This window comes from Pan paniscus, chromosome X (genome assembly GCF_029289425.2).
Source record: "Pan paniscus chromosome X, NHGRI_mPanPan1-v2.0_pri, whole genome shotgun sequence".
In the NCBI taxonomy this organism is placed as follows: domain Eukaryota; kingdom Metazoa; phylum Chordata; class Mammalia; order Primates; family Hominidae; genus Pan; species Pan paniscus.
The window spans coordinates 118,033,217-118,045,562 of NC_073272.2; the positions used below are offsets into that span (position 1 = coordinate 118,033,217).

General features: G+C 36.6%; 1 protein-coding gene across 4 annotated transcripts in view; it reads left to right on the forward strand.

Annotated features, from left to right (window-relative positions):
- DOCK11 (dedicator of cytokinesis 11) overlaps window positions 1-11,786 on the forward strand; it is a 191,256-nt gene extending 179,470 nt beyond the window's left edge. For 2 of the 4 annotated variants that reach the window (XM_034949440.3, XM_034949441.4), the window contains 7 exons: window positions 1,579-1,692; window positions 2,232-2,378; window positions 6,117-6,327; window positions 6,693-6,883; window positions 7,329-7,429; window positions 8,714-8,852; window positions 11,311-11,786. In XM_034949440.3, the coding sequence (XP_034805331.1) occupies window positions 1,579-1,692; window positions 2,232-2,378; window positions 6,117-6,327; window positions 6,693-6,883; window positions 7,329-7,429; window positions 8,714-8,852; window positions 11,311-11,430 (1,023 nt within the window). In that variant the 3' untranslated portion in view covers window positions 11,431-11,786. The other 2 variants (XM_034949442.3, XM_034949443.3) reach the window with 2 other exon arrangements.
- The last annotated feature ends 560 nt before the right edge of the window (window positions 11,787-12,346 follow it).

The window sequence follows — 12,346 nt, forward strand, 5'->3', positions numbered from 1 at the left end:
CTCAAACTCCTGACCTCAAGTGATCCACCTGTCTCAGCCTTCCAAAGTGCTGGGATTACAGGCGTGAGCCACCGCACCTGGCCTGTTAGCATAATATTTAGAGGTTCATGTATCAGTTGTAGCATATATCAGAACTTCATTCTTTTTTATGGCTGAGTAAGATTCCATTGTATGGATATACTGCAGATTGTTTATCCATTCATCCATTGATGGACATTTGGGTTGTTTCACCTTTTGTCTATTATGAATAGTGCTGTTGTAAACATTCATGTGCAAGTTTCTGTGTGGATATATATTTTCAATTCTCTTGAATATATACTAGGGAGTAGAATTGCTGGATCATTTGGTAATTCTATGTTTAACTTTTTGAGGACCCACGAAGCTGTTTTCCACAGTGGCTGTACCGTTTTACATTTCGATCATCAGTGTTCTAGGATTCCTATTACTTCATATCCTTACCAACATTTTTTATTTTCTGTTTGTTTTATTTTGTTTTATAAAATCCATCCTAGTGCATGTGAAGTGGCACCTCATTGTCTTGGTTTGCATTTCCTTAATGACAGTGAGATTGAGTGTCTTTTCGTGTCCTTCTTGGCTGCTTGTACATCTTTGGAGCAATGTCTATTCAGGTCATTTGCCCATTTTTAAAATTGGTTTGCATATATTTTGTTGTTGAGTGGTAAGAAGTCCTTAAATATTCTGGGTACTAAACCCTTATCAGATCTGTGATTTGCATATATTTTCTTCCATTCTGTAGGTCGTCTTTCACATTTTTGATAATGTTCTTTGCACAACGTGCTCTCTTTTTCTGGAAGTGCGGAAAAACATATCCTTTGGAAATATCTGTGAACTTGCATAAAAGCAGTCCTCACTGCAGCTTACACCATTGCTTATTTTTATATTTGCATTTTATTTTCCTTTTTAAATACATGGATTGTTTATTCTCATAGCTCTCTACCTGAGGGCTCAAGCAAAGCATTTGGCTGCCCTTTCAGTTAAAAATATTCCGATCCTGTAGAAAATAGTAGTTGATAATACAGTATTTCAAAGTTTAAAATTTCCATTGAGATGTGAATGAAATGAAGCATGATATTAAGAAATACATTGTCATTGAGGAACAGAAAACCACATACCGCGTGTTCTCACTCAAGTGGGAGTTGAACAATGAGAACCCATGGACACAGAGAGGGGAACAACTCACACAGGGCTTGTTGTGGGGTGGGGGGTGAGGGGAGGGAACTTAGAGGATGGGCCAATAGGTGCAGCAAACCACCATGACACACATCTATCTATGTAACAAACCTGCATATTCTGCACATGTATCCCCCCCTTTTTTTTTTAGAAGAAATTTCTTTTAAAAAGAAATACAGTGTTATTTTACCATTTTAAGTTCTACCCTTAGACCTAAAGTTGTTGAGGACTTTGTCTGATTGTTACAAAGGGAGATGAGTATGAATGGCCCCACCAAGACCATTTTGAAAAGAATATACTGGTGCTTTTTATTTTTGTACATTCATCTTGAAGACATTTAGTAATTAAACAAAAAACAAAGCTGATTTGTATATTTTTATTTTTCAGAAACTTACTCAAGTTTATAGAACTCTTCATGGAGCTTACACAAAAATTCTGGAAGTTATGCATACAAAAAAGAGACTTTTAGGCACTTTCTTCAGAGTTGCCTTTTATGGCCAAGTAAGTGTACTTGAATTCATAAAGTTTTCCTTTTTAAACATTCACCTTTGAATTACTAGTTTACTATAGCAGCTAGGATTCTATCCAGATAGAGTGCCTATTACAACAGCAGGGAGCCTCTTTTGTATGTATAAAGTTCACTTTGGTTCTCATATCTAAACCCTTCAGGTCAGAATACAACAGAAAAGGTTTTGATTTCTGTCAGTTTCATTTTCTGTTAAGCTTTTTAAAGTACATATTAAATATATAGTAGTTAAAACTTTTAAATTAAAAACAGGTAAGTGTACAGGGAAGGAAAAAACCTAGTTTGGAAATCTTCCTCAGGCCATATGTTTATGTGATTATAAATTTGAAAATTACCAGGAATTAAAAAATTCTCATGTATTTGAAATTAAAAGGGTAAATACAAGCATGGGACTTTTAGTAATATTATTCAAAATGTATTTCAAATATATTATTACTAGTTATTTAGTAGATTTTCTTTAAATGTTGTGTTTGCTCATATTATTTATGTTATTATTTGTTTAACTTTATAATAGTCTTTTTTTGAAGAAGAAGATGGAAAGGAGTACATCTATAAAGAACCAAAGCTCACTGGCCTCTCAGAAATTTCCTTGAGACTTGTTAAACTTTATGGTGAAAAGTTTGGTACAGAGAATGTCAAAATAATTCAGGATTCAGACAAGGTAACACATACCCTACATGTTGAAATCATTATTTGTTAGTTCCAGGCATTGTACATTGCTCCTGACTTTTTCCTTTTTTAACTGGTAGAGAAGCATGAAAACAGAGCTTTCCAGATAATAAAAGAAAGAACAGGGGCTTTGGAGTCAGAGATACCAAGCTTCAAATCTCTACTCTCTGCCACTCACTAGCTGTGTGACCATGGGGAAGGTACTTAACTCTCTGTGCTTCATCGTTCTTAGTAATAAAATGGAGATAATAATAGTAGTATTTTCCTCATGAGGTTGTTGTATGGATTAAATGAGTTAATATATGGAAAGTATAATCACTTTCCTGGTACATAAAAAGCATTCACTAATAATAGCAAGCTGGCATGCTCACTAAAGGTTAGATATTATTGTAAATGCTATTGTACATCATGATTCTCCGTTACATCATGATTAAAATCACCTTGGGGCACACATTTTATTCTAAGATATCCTTAGTTCAGTAATAGTGACTGTAGTTAACATTTGCAATGAAATAGGTTTAGGAGAGATCCTTGAGCCTTGCTCTAAAGGTTATCCATCCCACTAGGCCCTGCCAAGGCATAGTGAGAAGGCTTATATTATAGCAAGAGAGGCCCTTTCCTAGGAAATGCATAGTTCCCTATAGACAGGATTTGGGGGAAGCACTGTAGGAATGCCTGACTGTCCTTAGTTGCCTTGGGTGTGCCCAGACTTAGAGCTGATTTTTAAGGGTAGGAAGGACATATAAAGTTCAAGATTTGTATCCACAGTGATATTTACTGAGTGACTATGATATGCGCAGTGCTATGCAGAACACTTAAAAGCTAGCAGGAAGCATTACCAGAGTGAAAAAGCCCATGGCTATTGTAAAGACACTTCATTGTCTACCACGAAAATAATCTCTTCACTTTGTATACTTACATATATCTCTTGGAGATGACTTTATCTTAAACGTATGCCTAAGACATTTAAAAATAGATTTGGTGGTAGTTTCAACGTAATATATGGCAAACACTCTCTACTTCTTTCCTTATCAGTTTCACTATTTTGTGTTGTTTCGTTGAATTGAGACAACAGAAGATTTTCTCCCCTTGCAGCCAGATAGTGTAAGACTTGTTCCCACAATATTGATTACTGTATAAATGGAAAGGTAATGAAAAGTCAGACTTTCTGTGCAACATGCAGTTTTCTACCTTATTCTGCCTCTGAAAACTGGGCCGAAGAATGCTAGCGACAAACCACTACAGGTGGCTGGACTCCTGATGTTTGTTATGTATCATATTTTAGTAGTTCCCCACAGGCAACAGACATAATAAGCAGTTCTGGCTTTTAAAATATATTTATTGTTTTCTCAATTTGTGAAAATAAAAATTAAAAATATTCTTTTCCCTTGCCAAAGAACAAAATCTGCTTAAGGGCAAAGGCAATTTGAAGAGGAGTTTGGCAATATCTTCCAATATTTTAAATGTATGTGTCCTTGGACCCAACAATTTCACATTTAACATTTTATCTTGTAGATGTACACATATAAATATATATGTTTAAAGTTGTTCACTGCCACAAAATTTATATAGCAAAAACCTGGAAGCAGTCTAAATGTCCATATGGTTAAAGAAATGGTGGTATTACCCATATAATGGATATAACCACCTAGACATTAAAAAGCATGAGAGATTTGTAAGTGTCCATATGAATCTATCAAGATGTATATTTTTTTCTTTTCTTTTTATTTTATTTTATTTTTTTTGAGACAGAGTCTTGCTCTGTCACCCAGGCTGGAGTGCATTGGTGCCATCTTGGCTTACTGCAACCTCCGCCTCCTGGGTTTAAGCAATTCTCCCACCTCAGCCTCCCTAATAGCTGGGATTACAGTCGCTCACCACCACACCTGGCTAATTTTTGTATTTTTAGTAGAGCTGGGGTTCCACCATGTTGGCCAGGATGGTCTCGAACTCCTAACCTCAAGTGATCCACCCACCTCAGCCTCCCAAAGTGCTGGGATTATAGGCCTGAGCCACCATGCCTGGCCGCTTTTAATTTTTTTCGAGACAGGGTCTGGCTCTGTCGCCCAGGCTGGAGTGCTGTGGCACGATCACAGCTCATGGCAGCCTTGACCTCCTGTGCTCAAGCGATCCTCCCACCTCAGCCTCTTGAGTAGCTGGGACTATAGGTGTGCACCACCACACCTGGCTTATTTTTGTTTCTTGTGGGGTTTTTTTGTGTGTGTGTGTGGAGACGGGGTCTCACTATGTTGCCCAGGCTGGTCTCAAACTCCTGGGTTCAAGCAATCCTCCTGTCTTAGCCTCCTGAATAGGTGGGACTACAGGTGTGTTACCACCATACCCCAGCTAATTTTTTTATGTTTCTTAGAGACAGGGTCTTGCTATGTTGCCCAAGCTGGTCTCAATCTCCTGCGCTCAAGCAATCCTCCTGTCTTGGCCTCCCAAGCCCTCGGATTACAGGCACGAACCACTGCAACTGGCCCCATGTAAATCTTTTAACTAAGCAATTTCTTTTCTAGGAATTTATCCTAAGGAAAAAATCAGAAAAAAATGCACACAGTTTTAAATACAAGGATGTTCATCAGAACATTATTTACAATAGCAAAAAGTTGGAAAACAGCCTGTCTCCACTAATGAGAGAATGGTCCAATAAGTCATGTTTATCCATACAGCCATTAAAAGTAATGTCAGTGACTATAGTATAAACTATTGGCCAGACATGGTGGCTCATGCCTATAATCCCAACACTAGGAGGCTGAGGCAGGTGGATCACTTGTGCCCAGGAGTTCCAAGCTAGCCTCAGCAACACAGGGAGACCTCATTTCTACAAAAAAATTTAAAAATTAGCCAGGTATGGTAGTGCATGTCTATGGTCCCAGCTACATGGGAAGCTGAAGTGGGAGGATCACTTGAGCCCAGGAGGCTGAGGCTGCAGTGAGACAGGATCACACCACTGCACTTGAGCCTGGGCAACAGAGCGAGACTCCATCTCAAAAATAAATAAATAAACTATGATACCTGTGTTTTTATTGAGGTGTAATTCACATAATGCACAATCAAAACTGTTTAGTCTGACCTCAATTTTCTGAATACATATGCATAGAAGAAAGATGAGAAGGAAATATATAAAAATGTGAATAATGATCATTGCTGGGTAGTAGGATTACAGTAATTTTTTTTTTTTTTTTTTTTGGAGACAGAGTTTCACTTTGTCGCCCAGACTGGAGTGCAGTGGCGCGATCTCGGCTCACTGCAACCTCCGCCTCCCAAGCTCAAGTGATTCTCCTGCCTCAGCCTCCTGAGTAGCTGGGACTACAGGCTCATGCCACCCCGCCTGGCTAATTTTTGTGTTTTTAGTAGAGACAAGGTTTCACCATGTTGGCCAGGCTGGTCTCAAACCCCTGACCTCAAGTGATCCACCCGCCTCGGCCTCTTAAAATGCTGGGATTACAGGCATGAGCCACCGTGCCTGGCCAATTACAGTAATTTTTAATTTCTTCGTATGTTTCTGTAGTCTCCAAATAGATTTCTGTAACTTCTTTATAATCAGAAGTAAGTGATTTTTAAAAAGAAGAATGAAGATGCCCTTTATTGGAAACACAATTATAATGGCAATGTTCCTCACTTGGTCTCAAAGAAGTTAGTAGGTTACCTTATCTCCTTTTCCCTTCCACTGAATAAAATAAAAAATAAAATAAAATAAATAAATAAAAACTTTCTTATTTTATAGGTAAATGCCAAAGAGCTTGATCCAAAATATGCTCATATACAAGTTACTTATGTGAAGCCTTACTTTGATGACAAAGAACTCACAGAAAGGAAGACCGAGTTTGAAAGAAATCATAATATCAGCAGATTTGTTTTTGAGGCCCCTTACACTTTATCAGGCAAAAAACAGGGCTGTATAGAAGAACAGTGCAAACGCCGTACAATCTTGACAAGTAAGTACAATTTTACATGTTAACTTCTTATTTGTCTTGGTCTTTTTCAGCATACACGAGTAGCAGCTGGCCAGCTGGAACATACAACTGAAATTTTAATTATTATTTGTTCTGCTGTTCAGTTACAAGTTTGCACAAGCACGTCCATGTGATAAACCATCATTTTCCCATATGTCATCCATGATTGCCCAGAGGTGTCTCATAAAGAGAGTTTCTCTCTGAATCCTGAAGTACTATATGGGACCCTAAGTCATCTTCTAGATAAAGGATGGGGAGAGTTAAGCACAATAGAGTTTTTTCTTTAATTTGGCTGTTTGAACAAATGATTTTCTAAAGTCAGTAAATCAATCTTAACATTTTAATAGCTTCAAACTCGTTTCCTTACGTGAAGAAGAGGATTCCTATTAACTGTGAACAGCAGATTAATTTAAAACCAATTGATGTTGCCACTGATGAAATAAAAGATAAAACTGCAGAGCTGCAAAAGCTTTGCTCCTCTACTGACGTGGACATGATTCAGCTCCAACTTAAATTGCAGGGCTGTGTTTCTGTGCAGGTACGTTGGTCATCCAACATGTATTGAATGTTTCTTGATGTTTCTTTTGGTTTTATAAGGGCACAGAGCAAGCATTAATTGTAATTATGTGTTGGGCACTTACTGAGTGCAAAAACCTGTGCATTATTTTTTGTTCATTTAATGAAGATATTACATTGAATTTTTAAAAGTTTTGTGTTATGTCAGAGGACTTTAACATAAGTCCGATGACTGTAGCGAAGCCCTGTATGTACATATCAGAAATCACTAACTTACTAGAATATCATCTTTGTAGATTATTTTCTTTAGTTAATGGTTTTTTGAAATAAACTTGTAATAAGCATATATTTCTCAGATATGGATTTCTTGTATATTTTGGGATTTTTAATAAAAAAGAGAAATGCCAAAACTTCTTTTGATTATTGCATTCTGGAAACACTCTCATTTTTCTTCTATTGTAATATAGGTCAATGCTGGTCCATTAGCATATGCAAGAGCTTTCTTAAATGACAGCCAAGCTAGCAAGTATCCACCTAAGAAAGTGAGTGAGTTGAAAGACATGTTTAGGTAAGTGTTTTATAGTTTTCAGGTTAGACCCGTGTTCGTTTTCTCTATTTTCTTCTTTTAAAAAACAATAAAGTATTGACCAAATAATACCCCTCCAAAAAGGGACATTCTCTGTGGTCTTTTACAATATCTAAGTGACCTCCTAATGGCACTTTGAGCAAATGTGTGATCAGTTTCATCCTGCAGGACATTAACAATACCCTAGTGACCCAAGAGATTAAATATGCCAGTTTACTATGTTGCTTTGAATATTTTAAGTGACACAAACACAAGCCTATGTTCCTTATGTGCTTTCCTTCTTCACCCAATTGACCTCCTGTTACAGCATTTCAGACCATTTGGGGTAGGAATAGAAGTGGGGCAGGAAAGATTGCATAGGCTCACTCCAGTCCCCTGTCCTTACTTCTACTTGGACTCTGCCAAACTAGGGCATGCAATATCTTGTCTTCAGTGAGCGGCTCTGTAAGCTTAGGCATGTATGAATGCTCCTACATTAGAGAAATATCTTTAATATATAAAAGTCTTCATTCAGAAGAAGAGAAACAGTTGAGTAATATGGACTAAGGAGAAAGATGATAACCTATCCACTCATTTGCCCCCGACTTATTTTGTTTACTTTTCCTGTCTGTGTTTTATCAGCTGTTCCAGAGTGCAGAGTAACCAGTAGTCATTCATTCACCAGTATTAATGCCTGGTACATGCAAAAGACTATTTGTTGCTATGACAGGGATATAAAACAAATGGACAATGAAGTACTTTGTCCCCTAAGACCTACACTCTAATTGTGGACATTAAACATAAACACATGAAATAATGGAAAAAGACTTTTATGATAGGTCATCAACTTTCTGTTCTCCTTCTTAGCAGCCCAGGGAAGATCCTTCATACCTGTACCACCCAGCACTGTACTAGCCACATAGTAAGCTCAAAATAAATTCTTTTTGAATGAATGACTCATTATTTATAGGTGCAAATTAATGTCAGCACAACTTTAGCTGATAGAATGCCAAGGAAATGATTGAGCAAGTAGGCTTTCCAGAGGGTATGTGTTTTCAGCCAAGTCTTGAAGGAGATAAGAAATGAAACCATAAGGCAAGGGTGGAAAGGAAAGAAGGCATTTCAGACTTAGGAAGAGACATTAAGAAATAAATGCACAGTGAGAAAATAGAAGATTCTGATCTTCTTCCTAGGCAAGCCATGGCTAAACTGAGTTATCAAATGGATTGTCAGTGATACTTCCTAAGAATAAATAACAAGACCTTTATCTTTGATATTCATCCACAGGAAATTTATACAAGCATGCAGCATTGCACTTGAACTAAATGAGCGGCTAATTAAAGAAGATCAAGTTGAGTACCATGAAGGGCTAAAGTCAAATTTCAGAGACATGGTAAAAGAATTATCTGACATTATCCATGAGCAGGCAAGTATTAGGGTGACTAAAACTGAAAACATGATCTGCGGGTCCCAAAATTGTTGCTTAGCAAAATATAATGGTTCAAAATGCATAACCTTAAAGTTATTAAGTCTATATTTTAAACTTTTTTCATATTATCTTTAATCATTTAAGTGATACAATACAAATCAAATTTGCAACAATTATCTAAAGTGGTTAGTGATGCAGTTATCTGTAAGAAACCATTTTGTTTTTTGTGCTCCAGTGTCAGAGGCAAGAGGTTGAACTGAGGTATACCGTTATCAAATAGATTACATAGTTTGTTTTTAGAAACTATCTAGTTGATGAGTTTCTATTCCTCATAATGCATAGAAAAAGCAGCAAAAATTCCTCCTTCACAAAAGATATGACAATTGCACATGCTATTTTAAGTGAGTATCTACTATATTACAGTTATTTCATTTGCATGCAGCTGCATGACCTAGTGTTGAACTCTAAATTATTCAAATTGAAAACAAATTATTCAATGTACTGTTATTACTGTAATCAAGATATTCTGAGTGGTCATTTTATAAAATTTTGTTTTCCTTTTGAAGCATGGATTTTTCAAATCTACTGTCGTATTTCCCACTTGTCTGTATCAGTTATTCCCATAAAACATGGCTATTTCTCTTAGATATAGAGACCAATAATTTAGACTCTTAATATTGTATATTGATAGCTAACCAAGAAAACTCTTAGTTTCTATTGGCTTATATTTATGCAAGCCATCCTGTCATTATGAAACATATTTGGGTGTGCCTTACTTTTGGCAAATGTTGACTTTGTAGTGAATTGAGTTTCACATAAAAGAGAGCCACCTTGTAGTCATACACTTTGAGGCATATATTAATACTGAGAAGTAAGACAAGTGTTAATGTGTACTGAAATTTGAAATATTCTCTTGAGCTCCATAAATGATTACTTGACAAAAAGACATGACTGGATATTCCTTGTCCCCTTTCAGTGTAATCTGTTACAGAATACCAAAGTATATAGTCCTTTCAAAAACTTCTTCAAGCTTTTTTTTCTTTTTTTTTTTTTTTTTGAGACGGAGTCTCACTCTGTCGCCCAGGCTGGAGTGCAGTGGCGCAATGTCAGCTCACTGCAACCTCCGCCTCCCGGATTCAAGTGATTTCTCCTGCCTCAGCCTCCCAAGTAGCTGGGACTACAGGCACGTGCCACCATGCCTGGCTAATTTTTTTGTATTTTTAGTAGAGATGGGGATTTCACCATGTTAGCCAGGATGGTGTCGATCTCCTGACCTCGTAATCCACCCGCCTCGGCCTCCAAAAGTGGTGGGATTACAGGCGTGAGCCACCACGCCTGGCTGCTTTTGATTTTTAAAAGGATTTATATTATCATAAAGCTATAAATTACAGATTTCTCAGATAGAGTTGGGGGTGGTCATTGTAGCATCTGTTGGGTATGTTTTGTAATTTCTTAGCAATAAGTACCCTCCTTGCCTGTCACATCTGACCAGCATAGATAATCAGTTATTCATCTCTTAACATTCTAGTATGCTTTCAGATTAGTGTCATGAGTTAATATTTTTGTAAGAGGAAATTTCTCTGTTATAAATTTTATTTAAGCCTTATGATTTTTAGCAACACAAATGATATGTCTCAATACTGCCACTATAGATCAATCTGTGGGCTTAATACTGAAGTTTCACAACTAACTTGAGAACCAAGTATTGAAAGCTTGAGACCTAAGTTAGGACTTTATGGTAAAGAGAGTGGATATAATGTATATAGCGTTTTTTACCTCAATCTACTTTAAGCACAAGATTTCTGTTGCTTTTTCTTTAGATTACACAAAATGGATCATTTAAAAAATATTTAAACTAATATGAATATCTATGTTTATATACTTACTGGAATACAATCTTTAAATTTTATATTTATGAAGTTCTTCCTTTCCAAGAAAAATCTTCTGTATCAATTAGCTTATACAATTATAATGTGTCTTTAGAAATATGCACTTAAGACTTTTATCTTCATTTACTATTATTTTCAAGTCTCCAGGGAAGGAACATAGGTATCTGCATGTTTCAAAAGTCCCATAGATGATTCTGAGAACCACTGTGTTAGATCATTCATAAACTCATATCAGAGCCTACCATTTAGAGCTCTTGTTATGACCATCTGTTAAAAAATATTTTAAAGATTGTGTTACCTCTCGCTTTTTATTGAATTTTGCATTTTACAGTCTTTGTTTTTCTTAATGAGTAACTAGATCTTTTCTGCTTTTTTGATATGCTGCCTTTGTAATACAGCTTTGAAGACTTAAGTCGGTAATGTTATTCTTTGCTCTCTCTGCTTTCTGTCTTTTTAAATAACTGTCAGTGATAAATTGAAATATGCCTGCAATTTCATATACACATTCTTTTTTTGGCAGTGGCTATTTTGCTTCATGATAACCATGCTGATTTCTTCTGTTTTAGATATTACAAGAAGACACAATGCATTCTCCCTGGATGAGCAACACATTACATGTATTTTGTGCAATTAGTGGTACATCAAGTGACCGAGGTTATGGTTCCCCAAGATACGCTGAAGTGTGAGGAAATGCAGATGTACGTGACAATGAGACTGACCTTTCTCAGGAATATTTGGAGCTGTGCAAATGTTAAAATTTAAAGATTTGATATACATGGAGTGTTTCTTCTCGACACCAAAATTTTCATGTGTTCCAACAGGGTGCTTACATATTTGTAAATAAGCAACTTGAAAGTGCCTGGAAAATTGCACCACTGTGCTTGGTTTGTACTTTTTTAGGTAAATCTATATGCTGAAAAGTAGAGCTCAAAAACAGTAGTTCAATTTGCTTAATTATTGCTTAAAATAATGGTACTATGTAAAATTGTATAATGGAATACAATAAAAGGTAAAACTTATTTGTAATTAGAAGTGAAAGAAATAATACTTTGAACTTAGCATTTTTCTTGACAAGAAGCTCAATTCATTATCATACTAATCCTTGGTAGGAGGAGAAGAAAATTGATAACATTTCCATAATACACGGATATTTAAAATTGGGGAGATCATTTGAATCCTTGCCAATTAGTAGTCAAGGCTGGGCTAAAGGAACCAAAAGCATTATTTCACAGAAAATTTCAAAAGGAAAAGATATACTTACAAATATACGAAGCTTAGGCTGGACACGGTGGCTCACGCCTGTAATCCCAACACTTTGGGAGGCTGAGGCAGGCGGATCATGAGGTCAGGAGTTCAAGACCAGCCTGACCAACATGGTGAAACCCCGTCTCTACTAAAAATACAAAAATTAGCTGGTCATGGTGGTGCATGCCTGTAATCCCAGCTACTGAGGAGGTTGAGGCAGGAGAATCGCTTGAACCCAGGAGGTGGAGGTTGCAGTGAGCTGAGATCACGCCACTGCACTCCAGTCTGGGCGACAGAGTGAGACTCTGTATATATAACATGTATATAATAGTAAGCTTGAGATACCATAAATATATG